This window comes from Mustela putorius, unplaced genomic scaffold, assembly GCF_011764305.1.
Source record: "Mustela putorius furo isolate JIRA1106 unplaced genomic scaffold, ASM1176430v1.1 tig00003845_pilon_pilon_pilon, whole genome shotgun sequence".
Taxonomy (NCBI): domain Eukaryota; kingdom Metazoa; phylum Chordata; class Mammalia; order Carnivora; family Mustelidae; genus Mustela; species Mustela putorius.
In genome coordinates, this window is record NW_025421998.1 from 74,478,423 (window position 1) to 74,495,961 (window position 17,539).

The following is a 17,539-nucleotide window of genomic DNA, read 5'->3' on the forward strand; positions in this document are numbered from 1 at the left end:
TTTATGAATTTTGTTGACTTCATAAGAAAACAAAAGTATCTTTTCCCTTAGGAATATCTGGGCTTGCCCTTTTTCAGATTTTGGAAACACATCTACCAAAAGACAGATAAAAACTTCAGGGAAATATGCTGAAGATTAGAATTATATAACTTAAGTCATATCTGGAAAGAGAGATAATCCCAGCTTCTGAGGAACATACAGATATCAACTGGCCTTCACTTCTCTAGGCAGACCTCTGTAGCCAGCAAAATTCCAAACTGTATTTGTCCACAGAGCCTTGAAGAAATGGGTTAATCAAGGAGAGTTCTAGCAACTTCAGCTTGATGGTACTATTTATTTGATAAAACGTGTGATGTTGCTGTTAAACATTAAAATGGTAAAAATTGTCCAAAATCAATACAGTTGTATTATCAGTGACTTACTTCCAGAATTTTGAAAAATTCCAGCATTTCTCATTTTTCAAAAAGTTGTGTTCTTCTAGTGGACATTATAGTGGCTATAGAGTGACATCACACAGGTCATTTGTGATGGTTCATATTTAATGAAACCCATTAGCTTCAAATACCAGTGTTCCTTTATTTCCACACATTCATTCCAAATAAAACCACAATGGTGGTGTGAAACTCTATTTTCTCCCTGTAATAACCATGATTCTCTTTGTTAGGAGTGCTTTATTGACGATGTTGAAAGCATACCACCAGTGACAACATGGAACACATACCTCCGATATGTTACTATCCACAAGAGCTTAGTTTTTGTGCTAATTTGGTGCTTAGTTATTTTTCTGGCTGAGGTAAGAATTTTCTGTTGTAAAATATTACTGTGATTTAAAGTTATATTATGCATATATAATGTGTACTTATCTACACATAGATATGGGTATATTTATAATTTTACATTATATAATGAAATTTATAGTTTCATATAGTTCTGTGCTATTTTGCTGTTTCATATATAACATATAAAATGTATTTAAATCCTCTAGTTGAAGAGCTTTTAATAGAGAGGTTCAAAACCTCTAAGTAGAATACCTTTATATGGATTGAAATTAAACAGTGAAAATTATTCTTTACTCACTTTTAAGTTCACTTGACTATACATAGTGCATTATTGAATATGCAAGTAATGAATCACCATCTTTAAATGACTATCTTCACAAATTGAAATAAATATGTATTTATGGCTTGGTAACCATTTTAAGTAATCCTTTCAGAGATCCACATCATCTCCTTGCTTATAGAATTTGTCTGTCTTTGGTGCCACCATCTTGGTCTCTTTGTTACACCCTTGCTGTCTGTTGCATCACCAGATTAAAACAACAAGGGAGGGAAGTGCCAAGAGCATAGTAGGGACTACAAGTGAAGTACACAACCATGTAAGACATTCTTGAAACTGGATGGTGGCTGAGGCTTCTCTCTAGATGAGGAGAAGCCATCAATATGCCAGAAAGAGCCTGGCAGAAAATGTCTGTGGGTGAAGTGGCTTAGAGGCTGAATGGAGAGCATTTGCCCTCCAGTTGTCTGATGGGGCCAAGGGAAACGTGGCACTAGCCAAGGACTTGCTGTGAGGGAAGTTGGGATCAGTTTTGCTAAATCTTTTTGTTTATTGAGATAAGATAGAAATCCAGATTTTTTTCTGTGAAGTCTTCCCATTTTTAAAATGTAGATAGCTGATTAAATAAAAACAAGCAAATGAGCACTAAGTGAGTTCAACAAACACACATGTGGGTTGGATTCAGCCTGTGAATGACTAGTTGCCCTAGATACTTTTCCCAGGTGACACCACGGGATGCGCCCTAATATACAAGCTAAATTTATGAAGTCCCATACTGCCTTCAGGGAAGAAATGACCGAGGTGAAGAAGTGCCTCTCCTGAGACAGTGTAAATGTATATGTAACCGAAAACCAATCTTATAGCTATAGGTGTTTTCCTATTGTTGGGATGTTTCTAACCTCAGTAATGTGGTCCACATAGAATATCAACACTTCTCCCTGATCAACTTAATATCAAAAGGTATATATATAGAAAAAGCTGTAGATACTTTTTTTTTTTACTGATAAACCATCAGTTTCCATTTATTCCTTGAGTTCTGGTGATATCTCTTCTTTTGTAAATTAAGACACCAGATGGAGGTTTGCTGTGAGTTGTGTAGTACACTAACGACTCTGGTATTGCATGCACTTGGCCGTAACCTCAGTCTGTCTTGTTAACACTATGAAATGGAGTAAGGTAGTTAATCACTCTGAGCATCAATATCCTCATCTACAAAATGGAGATTGTAATAGTACCAACTTCCTAGGTCATGTTTGCGAGTTAAGACACATCTTGGCTGTAAAGCACTTAATATAGGGCTTGGCACATGGTGAGCAATGCTGGTTGCTGCTCTCATTGACATCCTTAATGTCACACGTTATTATAAAGCTCAAGATAGTCTGAGGTGGGCAAATCCATAACCGAGATATAATGAAAGTTTCAATAATCCCTTTTATACTTTAATAAAAATATGGGGTTGGGTAATTTGACACTCTCGCATGAGTCAAAAATTGCTTTGAAATGTATTTTAAATTTACCTCATTAATCTCTGCTAGTCATGCCAAATGACCAGCACTAATGTGAATGAAACATACTCTTGTGTCACATTTAATCTCAAACCAGCCCTTTGTAACTGTTAATGATTTAAATCTCTGCACTGGAAGGTCACATTTCTTGATTGTCCCCAATTTATAGAGTTACGTAGGAAAAAATGGTCCTCTCTGAATATGGTGATGATTTATGTTAATTTACAGGATCTTTGTCCTATCCAGCTCCGTAGAGTTTAACTTATGCTCCTTTCAAAATGGTGTAATAATTATTAACTAATTAGTGATTGAGCATTGTGCTGCTGTACTTGCATACAATATTACTAGCTCATTTAATCATGAAGACAGGGACCCTTTGTCTTTAAGTTAGAAACTAAATTACAAGAGAGAATGTAAATGATTAGTGGAGCCTTCCCGGTTATTGCCAGAAAAAAATGTCTTTTTAATGGACAAAAGACATTGATAATGCCATTTTCTAGGGAAGAAATGATATACTATGGTGAGGTTTTTTGGCCAGCATCCTGGGGGCATTGCCAATAAAGTGGCTGTCAAAATTTTGATTAACAAACCTTGGTATGTTAGTAGACAAACAATTGTTTTAATGATGTGCACGCTAAATCGCTAAACACTGATGTTCACAATTATGTCACCTTTTTGAGTCAAAATTTACATGGTTCTTCTTTTACATTGAACTTCTCTCTTAATACCAGTGTGCCCCTTTTTCATTACCATTGACATATCTCTTCAGTATGCATCATGGTGCAGGTTCTAACCCCAGAAGATAGCTTAGTTCTTTTAAACCTTGTTTAGAGCCTCATACTCATCATGATCAACCTGAAGAAAGGTTAAGATACATTTCTTCCTTGATGACAGTAATTTATCCATTTTTAGTTTTAATAGATACCATACTTCAATTTAGATTTTATGATTTTATCAGTTGGTTCCAAATGTTTCCCTTTCTTATTTCTTCAAAGCATGAAACTGAAAATATTAGTTTGATTTATGCAGTTTGTTATCACATATCATTAATGTGTTATTTTGATAAGGGAGTCAGTCTACCTTTATATTTTTATATGATTTTTTTCTACTGCAAAGCAATATTTTCTATAAGTTCTTTGATATTAGCACCAAGGGCATAGGTCATAAAATTTCTTTCTTTTTTAAAGATTTTATTTATATACTTGAGAGACAAAGAGGCAGAGAGGGGGATGAGTGGAGGGAGGGCAGTGGGAGAGAGAGAGAGGGAGAAACAGACTGCCCGATGAGCAAGGAACCGGACATGGGGCTGAATCCCTGGACCTTGGGATCATGACCTGGGTGGTAGGCAACCACTTAACTAACTGAGCCACCCAGGTACCTCAGGCTATAAGATTTCTATCATGTTGGGCTTTCTAGTGCTTCTCCTTGACAGTACTCACTGACTAGGTAGAGAAATACAAAGAAGAGTAAGAAACAGTTTCCTTTTATAATAACCAGAGGGTATTGTTGACCGGAGTATCTTAAGATCCTAAGCTTAGTATTTTCATTTTGTAATTTTTTTTCTTTTAATATTTTATTTATTTATTTGACAGAGATCACAAGTAGGCAGAGAGGCAGGCAGAGAGAGAGGAGGAGGAAGTAGACTCTCTGCTGAGCAGAGAGCCCAGTGCGGGGCTCAATCCCAGGACACAGGGATCATGACCTGAGCTGAAGGCAGAGGCTTTAACCCACTGAGCCACCCAGGTGCCCCTTCATTCTGTAATTTTTAAGAAATGTGCCAGAGTACTGCTGTATCCTATTCTTTTGTGATTTATCATCTCTTTGTTAAGAAGGAAGCCCTGAGTAGCCTTATATTACTAGTAAAACAGACATGTAATATACTCCCATAGTACTTCTGCTATAAGTGATTAATAATAATTCTTTTAATGCAGCTTTCCTTAGCATGGATCTATGTTTTGGGGCATGATTTGAAAATATGTCACTTTGCTACTACTGCCTGCCATTCATGCAGCTGTTTACTCCTTCAACACATATTTCTTTCAATGTGTTATACAATTCTGTGTTTATAGTGTGTGCTGTGTGGATAGTGAACAAAATAGAGCTCATGGGTGGAATGCACTAATGTACTGATGTGCATTATGTTAGCTGAACACTTATAATGCTGTGCTCCTTTGGTAACAACTCAAAATAACAGTTGTACTTTAATAGGTATTCATTTACGTACAGATCTCATTGTGTGATTTAGGAGTAGATCTGAATCCTGTGTATCTAAAAACTTGTAGAATAAATTGGTTTGGATTCTTTAACTTTACCCCACAGTACATGATCTATAATCTGCTTTTTCAAATGTGTTTTTTTTAAAGATTCATTTATTTATTTAAGAGAGAGAGAGAGAGAGAGAGAGCATTGTTGGCGGCAGAGGGAGAGGGAGAGAGGGAATCTCAAACAGACTCCCCACAGAGCACAGAGCCTGAGGCAGACTCAGTCCCACAACCCTGAGATCATGACTAGTTAGATGCTCAACGAGCTGAGCCACCCAAGGGCCCCAATACTGGCTACTTCTTTTTCATCTTGGGGTCATTGGCACAGTTCATGAATCATCATCTTGATAATCCATGGAGCGGTCCTCAGAGATGCCATCATCAGATTTTGAGTGCAGAGATGCCATCACTGGATTATTACATGGATATGTAATAAATACTGTCTACAGCCCTATAATTATTCTATACATGCATTGTCCAGTGCAGTAGCCACCAGCAATATATAAATTTTAAGTGAAATTAAGTAAAATAAAATGAAATTTAAAATTCAGTTTCGCGGTCACATATACTAGCCACATTTCCAGTGATCAAGTGTCCCATGTAATAAGTGGCAACAAAATTGAACAATGCAGATATAGTAGAAATCATTGTAGAAATTTCTTTTGGGCATTGCTGATTTAGACTATACTGTTTCCTAGGTGATACGGATTGAAGTTTAAATCCCTAAAAAAAATAATAATAAAGGCATTTTGCTTTTGCTTTTTATTGACCCAGGACTCTCACTCTATCATAAGGTGTATGAACTTTGAAACATTTTGAAATGAAATGATAGAATTTGCTTAATCAATTGTTTCTATTATGCCCCCAAATATTTGTACTTATATCATTATGTCAAGTCCTTGGAAGGGTTTTTGTTTCAGTCAACAAAAGTAGTTTGCGGTGGAAGTTCTGTGTCTCTATCTACTAGTGGTCTCGATTTACAACAGCCAGGAAATAACTTTATATTATGTTGACTAGACCAGTTCTTTGGAAAACTGCTTTGTTTATTGTTCATCACTAAATATTATAAAATATTTGTTTCTGGGATTTATTCTTATCCCAAGAATGTTGGCAATGCCAGAAATATTGACACTTCTTTAATTGGAGTGTCAGTATTTCTTTAATTGGAACAAATAGGGGCTATAATAACCAAGGAGTGACTCAGAAGTATACCCTTACCTAGGTTCTTGAGTGATTTTATTAGTCTTAGGAAATAGGAAAGCATTTGTACTGGAACACAGACTTTTGAAATAGCCAGATTATTGCCCTTTTTTCTTGTCAATTTGAATTTTCTTAAATTTCAAGGAAACAGGAATTATTTTTTTCTCTTCTTTACTAATGCAATGCATGGAGGCTATGTGTACAATGAAAAAAGTAAGAAAGTAAGAATAGTAACATTAGATTTTTCATTATTATACTCATGATAATGTGAATTAAACTACAACTTACACACCTCTTTTTAAAAAATTTTATTTATTTATTTGAGAGGGAGATAGAGGTAGTAACAGAGATAATGAGAGAGAGAGCACGAGTTGGGAGGAGAGAGAGAGGGAGCCCGATGTGGGGGCTGGATCCCAGGACCCTGGGGTCATGATCTGAGCCAAAGGCAGATGCTTAACTGACCGCGCCACCCAGGCACCCTGTGCACCTCTTTAAAATACAGAACTTTATAGCATAATTTCTTAGTTAATCCCAAATGTTCTCTATACATTTTTATATAGTACTGTTAGATACTTTGAGTATGAAAGAACACTTGAGACTTGAGTATATTTGTTTCTTCTCTATTAATTTTTATGTAGTATTAATTTTCAGATAATTTTACTCACAGTTTCTTGTTTTTTTGCTATTAGGTCTTTGGTAAAGTTAGTTTTGGGAGAATTGTATAATCATAGTCATTTGTAGTATCACAAGTGTGATGGTATTAGCAGAAGATTGTCCAGAGGTTTTAGGAGAATAGAATAGCAAATTGAAATAGAACTGAGTGAAGATCTCTTAAATATTGAAGGAACTAAAAACATCACAGTTGTTTAAAAAATTTTATTTTTTCAGTTATGGTATAGAATATTTATTCCTTAGACAAAAACTTCCACCTTGGGAAAGTCTGAGTAGTACTAGTTAGTGTATATTTTCACCTACAGTGGATGTTTTGTCTTTATAACAAACTGAATTTATAATAAACTGAATTTTCATACTGTCGAGACCTTTTTTTTGGGGAATAATCTTTTTCTGATTTTAATTTGTTTGTTAAGTTTTTATCGTAATCATCCAGTGTTCATCACAAGTGCACTCCTTAATCCCCATCACCTATTTCATCCATCCCCCCGTCCACCTCCCCTCTGATAACCGTTGGTTTGTTCTCTGTAGTTAAGAGTCTATTTCTTGGTCTGTTTCTCTCCTTTTTTCCCCTTTGCTCATTTGTTTTGTTTCTTAAATTCCACAAATGAGTGAAATCCTATGGAATTTCTTTCTCTGACTAACTTCACTTAGCATTATACTCTCTGATTGCTTCGATGTCTTTGCAAATGGCAAGATTTCATTCTTTTTTATGACTAAAACATATTCCCTCTGAGTGTATGTGTGTGTGTGTATACACCACATCCTCTTTATCCATTCATCAGTCAGTGGACACTTGAGCGGTTTCCATATCTTGGCCATTATCTATAACACTGCTATAATCATATGGGTGCATGTATCCCTTTGAATCAGGGTTTTTTGTATTCTTTGGGTAAATGTCCAGTAGGGCAATCGATGGATCGTAGGGTAGTTCTATTTTTAACTTTTTCAGGAACCTCTATACTGTTTCCCACAGTGGCTGTTTGCATTCCCAGTTTACATTCCCACCAACAGTGCACGAAGCTTCCTTTTTCTCCACATCCTCTCCAACACCTATTATTTCTTGTGTTATTGATTTTAGCCATTCTGTTGGGTGTGAGGTAATATCTCATTGTGGTTTTGATTTACATTTCCCTGATGATAAGTGATGATGAACATCTTTTCATGTGTCTGTTGGCCACCTGGATGTCTGTTCATATCTTCTGACGATTTTTAAATGGAATTTTTGTTCTGGGGATGTTGAGTTTTATAAGTTCTTCAAATATTTTGGATGCACTCTTGAAACTTTTAATTACTTTTCATAAATATTTATTTATTTTCCAATAATTAATTGGTTTCATAAGAATTAGTCTTTCATCCATTGCAATAAATGAAATTATTTATGACAACTAACTAAATAAATGATCTTCCAGTAGGTTATTAGTCTCTTTATTAGGAACAAAGTTTATTATTTAAATAATTTAACTGTAATCTTAGCTCCTCTGTGAGATTCCATGAATATTTCCTGTTGAATGATGGAGGAAAAAAGGCAAAGTATTTAAAAGAGTAAAATTTGAATTCTATTAACATGTTATCAGCACAAATAAAAATTTCTAGAACAATTATTGCAGCTGCTAGATCCAGGAAAGCAAAGCAAAGGAAAATGAGATTGTGTGTATTTTGCTTTTGGTGGTGGTGGCATTAGAGGTGAGTACGGGAGGAATAGATAGAGACGTTGAAAGAAAATCAAATGTGTATTGTTTTATTCCAGGTGGCTATTTCTTTGGTTGTGTTGTGGCTACTTAAAAAGTGAGTATTCCATGTCCTATTGCAGATTATATTTTGGTTCTATTGATTATATGGGTCTTATTAAATATTATAATATCCATGGTACTTCATTTCCCCATAGTATTATAAAAATGAAAAATTAAGTTCTTTTGTTTAAATTGTAAGCATATGCAGTTTCGGCAGCTGTTTGCCAGTTCCCAAAGGATTTAGCTATGTTTAGCTTTCATAAAATGCAATACAGATTTTGAAAGGGGCATTTTACATTTAGTATTTTCTCAGACTGATTAGTAACGGTCAATTTTATGTTTTAGTGGTGAATAAATGTACTCTACTTCATTGCAATAGTAAGTCTTTGAGATCAAAGGCATAATGCATGCTAATGAAATATGTGTGTTTCTTCAGACTCAAGTTCAGTTTTATCTACATGTATTGGAAATTCAGTGGGTGAGTTTGGATGCCAAGTAATGATTTCTTTTTGCTTTGCAGAACAGCTTCTCAAGACAAAGGGAATAGTACTCAGAGCATAAATAGCAGTTACACAGTGATCTTCACCAGTACCAGCACATATTATGTTTTTTACATTTATGTGGGAGTAGCAGACACTTTGCTTGCCCTGGGATTCTTCAGAGGTTTACCACTGGTGCATACTCTAATCACAGTGTCGAAAATTTTACACCACAAAATGTTACATGCTGTTCTTCAAGCACCTATGTCAACCCTCAACGCATTGAAAGCAGGTATTTGACTAGGTATACAAAATGATACTGCTGATCCACAATCAAAAGGTCCCATGATTTCATTGGTTTTTTAGCAGCAACATTGACTTTTGATGGAAGCATCTTCCTTCTGACTGGCACACACATTTTTTAGATGATGTAGGCTATCAGACATTGCTGCTCCTCATTTTTCCGTCTTAGCTAATAAACATGTTGCTGATGGGAGTGTAGCAACAGAAACAGGCCTTCTGGATTAGTTGTCCTTCTCAATTCAGATATTTGGTCTAGCCCCATTTTCAGGCATCTTATTGTCAATGTATAGTATTATTTAAAAGAAAATAATTGAAGTAACCAAGGAAAATATAAAATTCTTTTACTAATGAAGTCTTTTGATGAGGTAGAATAATCTAGTTTCATGTAACTGTTAAAAGATGATCAAATAAATTTTCTCTAAGGTTTTCTTTTTTTTTTATTATTTCTTTCTTTCTTTTGGTGGAAGTGGAAAAATAAATCCAGAACATATTTTTAAAGTATTTTTTGACACCACTATAGAGGTTGGTAAAAGGGCAAAAACTTGCCCTGTAAAATAAATAAGGTCTGAGGAGCTAATCTATAATATGTTGACTATAATTGAAAACACTATATAATATCACTGAAATTTACTTAGAGAGTAAAAAAAAAAAGGTAAATATGAGAGATTATGGGGAACTTACTTTGGGTGGCATTAAATATTAAACTAAGAATTTTGGACTTTATCATGCAGTTAATGAGGGGGTTGGATGATAAGATTCAATATCACTTTCTTTGTACTGTATGATGTTTTATCTAATTGTGTCTTTAACTGCACCTAGACAATGAATTCCTTAAGGGCAAGGGGCATGGCTTATTCACCTGTTATCTCAGTGCCTAGCATTATGCCTGGCACATAGTATACACTACATATATATTTTTTGTTCATTGAAGGGAAACATTATCAGATTTATAAACATGAGTCTGGAATTCAGAAGACAGGCTAAAGCTTAGATTTCCAGTAAAGAGGGTGGAAAGAGAAAACATGACAAAGAAGGTCCACATAAGAGGCAGGCAGAAATTAAGAGTAACCATGGGTTCTGCTTAGGTATGTCAGAAAGGTGTAGAAGTCAGAGGAGAGGGAGAGCCACACATTATGGAATAGAGATGTACGGGAATCGTGTTAGCATATCTAGTAAATTATCATTAAATTTAGGCTTGCAAGTGTGAGATGGTAACAGTAGGATGAATCTTAGCTCAGTCTGCATTTTATGAAGTTTTAAAAAGTAGGAGACCATAAGTGGAGCACAGTTGCTTTGTACAACACTAAACTTTTCTGATTTCTTATTTATCTTATTACATGCTAATCCTTATTTGAGTTCTGAATGCTTCTGCTGTGATCCAGATTGATCAAATATTGATTTGTCTTTTCAAGATTACTGTGTTTTTTTTTTGTAGAATTTATCTTCCTTTATATTATAGGTGGGATTCTTAATAGATTCTCCAAAGACATAGCAATTTTGGATGATCTTCTGCCCCTTACCATATTTGACTTCGTCCAGGTTTGTAAAAATAAGAATTACTAAGTGTCTTTACATTTGTCATACTTTTAAAAACAATTAGAAAAAGAGGTAAATTAAGTTTTGCTTATTTTTCTTTTGAGAGTTGAAATCCTATCTATTGTGTTAATTCTGTCAATATCAAAAGTCTTCAAAATAGGCATAAATTTAGTAAATTCAGTGATAAGTCAGAACTGTTTACCGGACCCAAACCTAAGGCAATTCTACATTTAGATATAATAGCCATGTGCTTGGGGATGATTTGAAAGATATAATAGAGCATCTTTCCCCAAATCACTGTCTACAAAGTATGACATTCTTGAATCGGCATTACTGTTTCATGGAAGTCACCTGTCTCCAAGGGGCCCATGTTAAAAATAAAAAGCTATTCCTTGATGGGCTATAGTTTCAACCAATCTTATCCAATAATAATGGATAGTAGCCCAGACTGGCTAGCCAGCATCCTCACAGTAAGGACCATAATACAGGACAGAAGAATGGATACATTTCCAAACAGATGAGAGGGGAAAGAGCCCTAGTGAGGACTGTCCCTGGGCGACAGATCTGAAGAGGCCACTGGCTCTGAGCGTGTATCCCTGGGGTGTGATGATTGACTGAAAGTGAGAATGAGAAAAAAAGGAAAACATGGAGATGAAGATGACCTAGGGGATGTATATTAGGACTCTATGAGTGGCAGGATTTAAGGAATGTTGTGAGTTAATGACCTTGGCTATTGGACCAGGTTTGAAAACAGCTTCCTGTGTGACTTAGGTCAAACAAATACAGTCTCCATGATCTTCTTGGAGAGACAGCTGGAACATTGCAGCCCATCTTATGATGAGTCATTCTCTCTTCCCCCTCCCCCATAATAATACTTTATAGAGAAGACCTGTAAAACAAAATAAGGGCTACCACATTTGTGTGTATACACAACTGACATTGGCAGGTGCAGAAAAACCAGATTGTCAGTTTGCCTCATCTGCAATGATTGGCACAATTAAACATATTAACTGTTCCACATAAGCATTTTTGATTTCCTTCAGTTTCTTTGTTTAAAGATATAACTCAGTAATTGCTGCTGGAATTCTTTTACTGATGCTTTGGGGCCATACATTTGAAGGAGCATGTCCCATGTCTTTAAATGCAGTTGATCTGTTCCTCATTCTAGGAGCATAATGGACTGGTCCCAAATATAGTATTATTAAATTAGGTACAAACTGGGGCATGGACATCTTGACATGATTGCAAAAGGATTCAGAAATTGGCCCTTGATAATTTTTTTTTTTATTCTAGTAGTTTACTATTTTCTGAATCAGTGTGAAGCTTGCTTCAGAAATCCTGTGGGACAAACATTTTTTTTAGTCTCTATTTTATAAATTAACACTTTTTAGAAACCTGGCAATGGGCCTGAAATCCTTTCTGTTTAAAGCAATGCAAATAGTTTTTCTTCAACTTCTAATGTTTTTTCGATTCATTTGTTGTGGTTTCACAAGTAATTTTGGAAGGGCTCTTTTATTTATTTAATTTCCCTATTTTATTTAGAAGAGGGCTTCACATGAAACATAATATATAATAACCAAATGGCAGGAAAATCTGTTTAGTTTTGATTTTATTTAAAAATCAGTCATTCAGGGGGCACCTCGGTGGCTCAGTGGGTTAGGCCACTGCCTTGGGCTCAGGTTATGATCTCAGGGTCCTAGGATCGAGTCCTGCATTGGGCTCTCTGCTCAGCAGGGAGCCTGCTTCCCTCTCTCTCTGTCTACCTGCTTCTCTGCCTACTTGTGATCTCTCTCTGTCCAATAAATAAATAAAATCTTTTTTTAAAAAATCAGTCATTCGGGGTACCTGGGTGGCTCAATGGGTTAAGTGTCTGCCTTCAGCTCAGGTCATGATCCTGGGGTCCTTGGATCAAGTCCCTGCATCAGGTTCCTTGCTTAGTGGGGAGGCAGCTTCTCCCCCTCCCTCTGCTACTCCCTGCTTGTGCTTGCTCACTCTCTGTCCAATAAATAAATAAAATCTTTTTAAAAAAATCAGTCATTCATCACAGTTTTATTATAAAAAACCTGTCTAGATTGTGAGCTTCTCTGGTTATATTAATAATGTTCATATTAAAGAAATTTATTCAATTCAGAACATTCCAGGAAAAGATTTTTGCCCAGAATAAGGCATACCTTTAAAAAATTAGTTTCTGTTTACTCTTTTTTTCCAACATTTAATAATGTTCTAGTAAATTTGCTTTCTGTATTGGAACATTGTATAGTGGAAATGGAAGGTGTGATTCTATTTCTAACCCATAAAATAAGGTAGATAAATCTGATGATGGTCACTTTCAGTATTCAATTTCTTCGCCTCACGTTAGCATACTGGAAATGGCCCATATTGACGCATGTGCCCAGGCCATCCTTAGGCGCTGAGGTCAGAAGCTAATAATTTTAGCAGTGTGTGCAAAACTAAAGGCACTGGTTTAATATAGTTGATATTCTTGTTACACAAAGAAACCTTAAATCGTGTCCTAGTTTTGAATTCAGAGTGGGTAAGAAACAATTCATTTTAGACCAGGTATATTTGTGAGACAGAGAAAAACCATGTCTTAACATCCTACCTATCTCCGTGTTTGGGTGAATGATTTTTTTTTTTTTATTAAATTGAAGCTGATGTATTTTAAAATACCAAAATCTTCTCTTTTCAGCCTTAAAACATTTAGCTCTTTAGATTTCTTCTCTCTTATCCCAATATATGATTCCACAGAGTCCTACTACATTGATTTCTTCTGTGCCTTTCACATCTTCCCCCCATCACTCATTCTATTAATCCCATTAATACCTTATTTAAAAATTCATTTATGGATTAAATTTCTTTTTTTTTTTTTAATTTTTTTTTTAAGATTTTATTTTTTTATTTGACAGAGAGATCACAGTAGGAGAGAGGAAGGGAAGAGATCACAGAGAGAGGGGAAGGGAAGCAGGCCCCCTGCTGAGCAGAGAGCCCGATGTGGGACTCGATCTCAGGACCCTGAGATCATGACCTGAGCCGAAGGCAGCGGCTTAATCCACTGAGCCACCCAGGTGCCCCTGGATTAAATTTCAAACCTGGTATTCATCTCCTTGTTTTAAATAGGTATTTATTTATATATCTACCTCTATTCATTCATTAACTTACTGTAGATTTCAGAGTGATCCTTCACTCTTATCCACTCTAGTTTCCCAGGCAGTGGTAGGTGCTCTTCAGTGACAGGAATGCTTCTGAGCTGGTTTCAGGGAGTGAAAATGTGCTGTCTAATTCCTGGGCCCATGAATGGATGGTGCCTTACAGGCTTTACTGTCTATTGAAAAATTTTTTTTTTTCCTGAAGAAGTTTAGGATTTGGGTAAGGGTGATTAGGAATTAGAATTCTGTGTCCATATTTTCATCTTGTCTTCAATTCCTTCTATTTATTTTGTTGTTGTCTCATGAATACACCTGGTCTAAAATGATTGGGTTCTTATCCACTGTGAATTAAAAACTAGAACAGAATTTAAGGTGTCTTTTGTAATGAGAATATCAAATATATTACACCAGTGCCTTTAGTTAAGCCCCAGTGCTAAATTATTAGCTTCTGACCTCAGTTCCTAAGGATGGCCTCTTATAGAGCGAATAGAATTGTTTTTCTCAATGTTTAGACTTCTTTTTCTATTATGTCTCAGTTTGAGCAATGTTCAGGATGATTCTAATTGTTGGAAACTTATATTGTGACTGTTTCATAATTTCCACTTGTACCCACCTTTCTCGTTTTTCTTTATGACATCTTGGGTCTACCCAGTTCTACCTATTCTATTGTAACATAGTTGCATTTTCAGTCCTAAGAATCTCTAGCATATCGACAATCATGAAAACAGAACCATCACTTTCTCTAACCAATATTATAATCCAACAGTACCAAATTGTAATTATATGGTAAAAATAGCACAAGCCAAACAAATACAGTGCTGTTCACAACTGTCAACAGCAAGTGAAGGATCCCGAGCCTAATGGAATCGTTGAATGTTTCTATTATGCCAGTGCAAGAGCTTTTGTCTTTTAGATATACTGGTACTTAATGTGATGGGCCATTTTAATTAAATCATATTAAATTAAATTAATGAAATTAAATTAAATTAAATCAATCCTAAAATTTCACATTTATGCCAAAACTATTTCAAAATTAAAAAACATTATTTTGAAAGAAGACCAGGCTAGGAAAAAAAATCATACTCATCTATGATTATTTATCATACAGCATTTTAAGGCATATGGGAAATGAGAATATCCTGATATCCAAGAACACCATGTTTTCAAAACTTCAGAATGTTATTCTAAGCAACCTGACAAATATTTTGAATTTTGATAGAGCTTATGAAAAACACTATGTTCACATGGCTGTTTTCCTACTAGAAGTTAGTTGCCTCTTGTTAAGAATGGAACAGAGTGGGGCACCTGGTGGCTCAGTCTTTAAGAGGCTGCCTTTGGCTCCGGTCATGATCCCAGGGTCTTGGGATCTAGCCCTGGGATTGAGCCCCGTCCAGGGCTCCCAGCTCCATTGGGAAGCCTGCTTCTTCCTCTCCCACTTCACTTGCTGGTGTTCCCTCTCTTGCTTTCTCTCTCTCTATCAAATAAATAAATAAAATCTTAAAAAAAAGAAAAAAGAATGGAACAGAGTGTGAAAAGGGTCTTTAGAAAGACATCTCTGGCATACTCTTGTGTGCTTTACAACATGAAAACATTTACTCACCCAAGTGCTTTCTCTGATCCTGCAGTTGTTACTAATTGTGATTGGAGCTGTGACAGTAGTTTCGGCTTTGCAACCCTACATCTTCCTAGCAACAGTGCCTGTCATAGCAGCTTTCATTATGCTGAGGGCCTACTTCCTCCACACCTCACAGCAACTCAAGCAACTGGAATCTGAAGGTATGAAGCTGCCCGTGCAATGCTCGCCATGGAAAACGACCACAAAGGCTATTTGTGATTCTCGATCATTCACCTACTTTTCGCACTTTTCCCCCTGCTTTTAAACTCTTACATTATGTCACAGTAAGAAGGTGTATGCAAAAGGACACAGTAAATTACAAAGCACACATAGATTGTGTTTGTTAATGACCATGGGACTTCATTTTGGTTTTAAAATAAGTGTGTGGTCTTATGAGGGCTGGCGTGTAAGATGTTCATATATAATATACATAATTATATAAATTACATTTTAAAATGATAGTGCTACTGTTACTAAAGTTTTGTCTGGGTTCCCAAACAACACTGGATAAAATTTTTCAGATACCCTTTCTTTTTCCCTGGGGACTACCTTTTTGTGTGCTGCCTGAGCACTGTTTGAGCTGTTTGGGAAGCACATTTTTCAGTAATAGCATTGCTGCTGGTGCATTTTCAGAGTTAAATACGCAGTGTGTTTCTTCTGAGATTATTATCTAATTGAACTCATATAAACTTAAATAAATTGTCTTTAAAAAAAAAACATTTTCTCTCAGCAGTGATTAATTTAGAATAAATTAATAAATCATTTGTTAAAATTTAGGATTAGCTAGGGTAGCCAAGAAATATAAATAAAACATGGTATTGATTTTATGATGAGCTCCTATCCATGGTGGCCAAGTAACAAAGGAGACTAATTCATTTAAGATGTCTTTAAGAAAGACAACTATTCAAAGTATGGCACCAGTGTGAAAAACATCTAATCAATGATTTTGGTGAATGATTACTCTTCCTTAAGCTAATCTTTTTCAGGTAACTGGTAGTAAGAATTTGCATTATGTCGCTACATCATTTGCATTGTTTTCTGTGGACTGTTTCGCAGGCAGGAGTCCAATTTTCACTCATCTTGTCACAAGCTTGAAAGGACTATGGACACTTCGGGCCTTTGGACGTCAGCCTTACTTCGAAACTCTATTTCACAAGGCTCTGAACTTACATACCGCCAACTGGTTCTTGTACCTATCCACACTACGCTGGTTCCAAATGAGAATGGAAATTATTTTTGTCATATTCTTCATTGCTATTACCTTCATTTCCATTTTAACAACAGGTAATATGAACTTGTTAACTACTGAATTGACCATTTAATTTAAAACTTTGTCAACCCTAAAATGCTACATTCTCATTGGTTGAACATTTTAGATACCTTTAAGTAGATTTTGGAGGGAGTTTATTAATCTGAAACTTCATTTATTGTGGGACAAATAATTTCTTTGAATGAGAGCTCTATTATTTTAGCTTTACAGTTTGTAAAAGAGACACAGAGAAGGTCAGATACAAATCTGTGATTGAAAGAAAAAAAATCATCTTTTGACTCTCATATTGATAAAGAATCTTGGTGTCAAAAATTCAAGTGCTTCCTGAATGGGGGAAAGAAACATCCCTGTTTATACACATATGCACACAAAATGCCCCCACCCTAGTAAATTTGTTTCTTTTTACTACCAGTTGTGCAATTCACTATCCTAATGTGAATTTTACATGATGAAAAACTACCACAGGAGTGAATAACTTAGATAGAAGTACTATATTCTTTTTTTTGTTTGTTTTTGTTAAGATTTTTATTTATTTATGACAGAGAGAAAAGCATGGGGGAGCTGGAGAGGGAGAAGCAAGCTCCCTGCCAAGCAGGGAGCCTGATGCAGGGCTTGATCCCAGGAGGGTGGGATCATGACCCTGCTGAAGGCACTGAGCCACCCAGGTGCCCAGAAGTACCATATTCTTAAAAAAATAATGTCTTGAATGTTAAGATCTTTGGGTGAAATACACAGAACTTTTCACCATAAGTACAATGAAACTCTG

General features: G+C 35.7%; 1 protein-coding gene across 3 annotated transcripts in view; it reads left to right on the plus strand.

Moving 5' to 3' along the window:
* CFTR (CF transmembrane conductance regulator) overlaps window positions 1-17,539 on the plus strand; it is a 168,941-nt gene that overhangs the window by 99,511 nt on the left and 51,891 nt on the right. For all 3 annotated transcript variants that reach the window (XM_045062911.1, XM_004741906.3, XM_004741904.3), the window contains 6 exons: window positions 665-793; window positions 8,442-8,479; window positions 8,945-9,195; window positions 10,666-10,745; window positions 15,514-15,664; window positions 16,560-16,787. In XM_045062911.1, coding sequence (XP_044918846.1) covers window positions 665-793; window positions 8,442-8,479; window positions 8,945-9,195; window positions 10,666-10,745; window positions 15,514-15,664; window positions 16,560-16,787 — 877 coding nt within the window. The remainder of the gene's footprint in view (window positions 1-664; window positions 794-8,441; window positions 8,480-8,944; window positions 9,196-10,665; window positions 10,746-15,513; window positions 15,665-16,559; window positions 16,788-17,539) is intronic.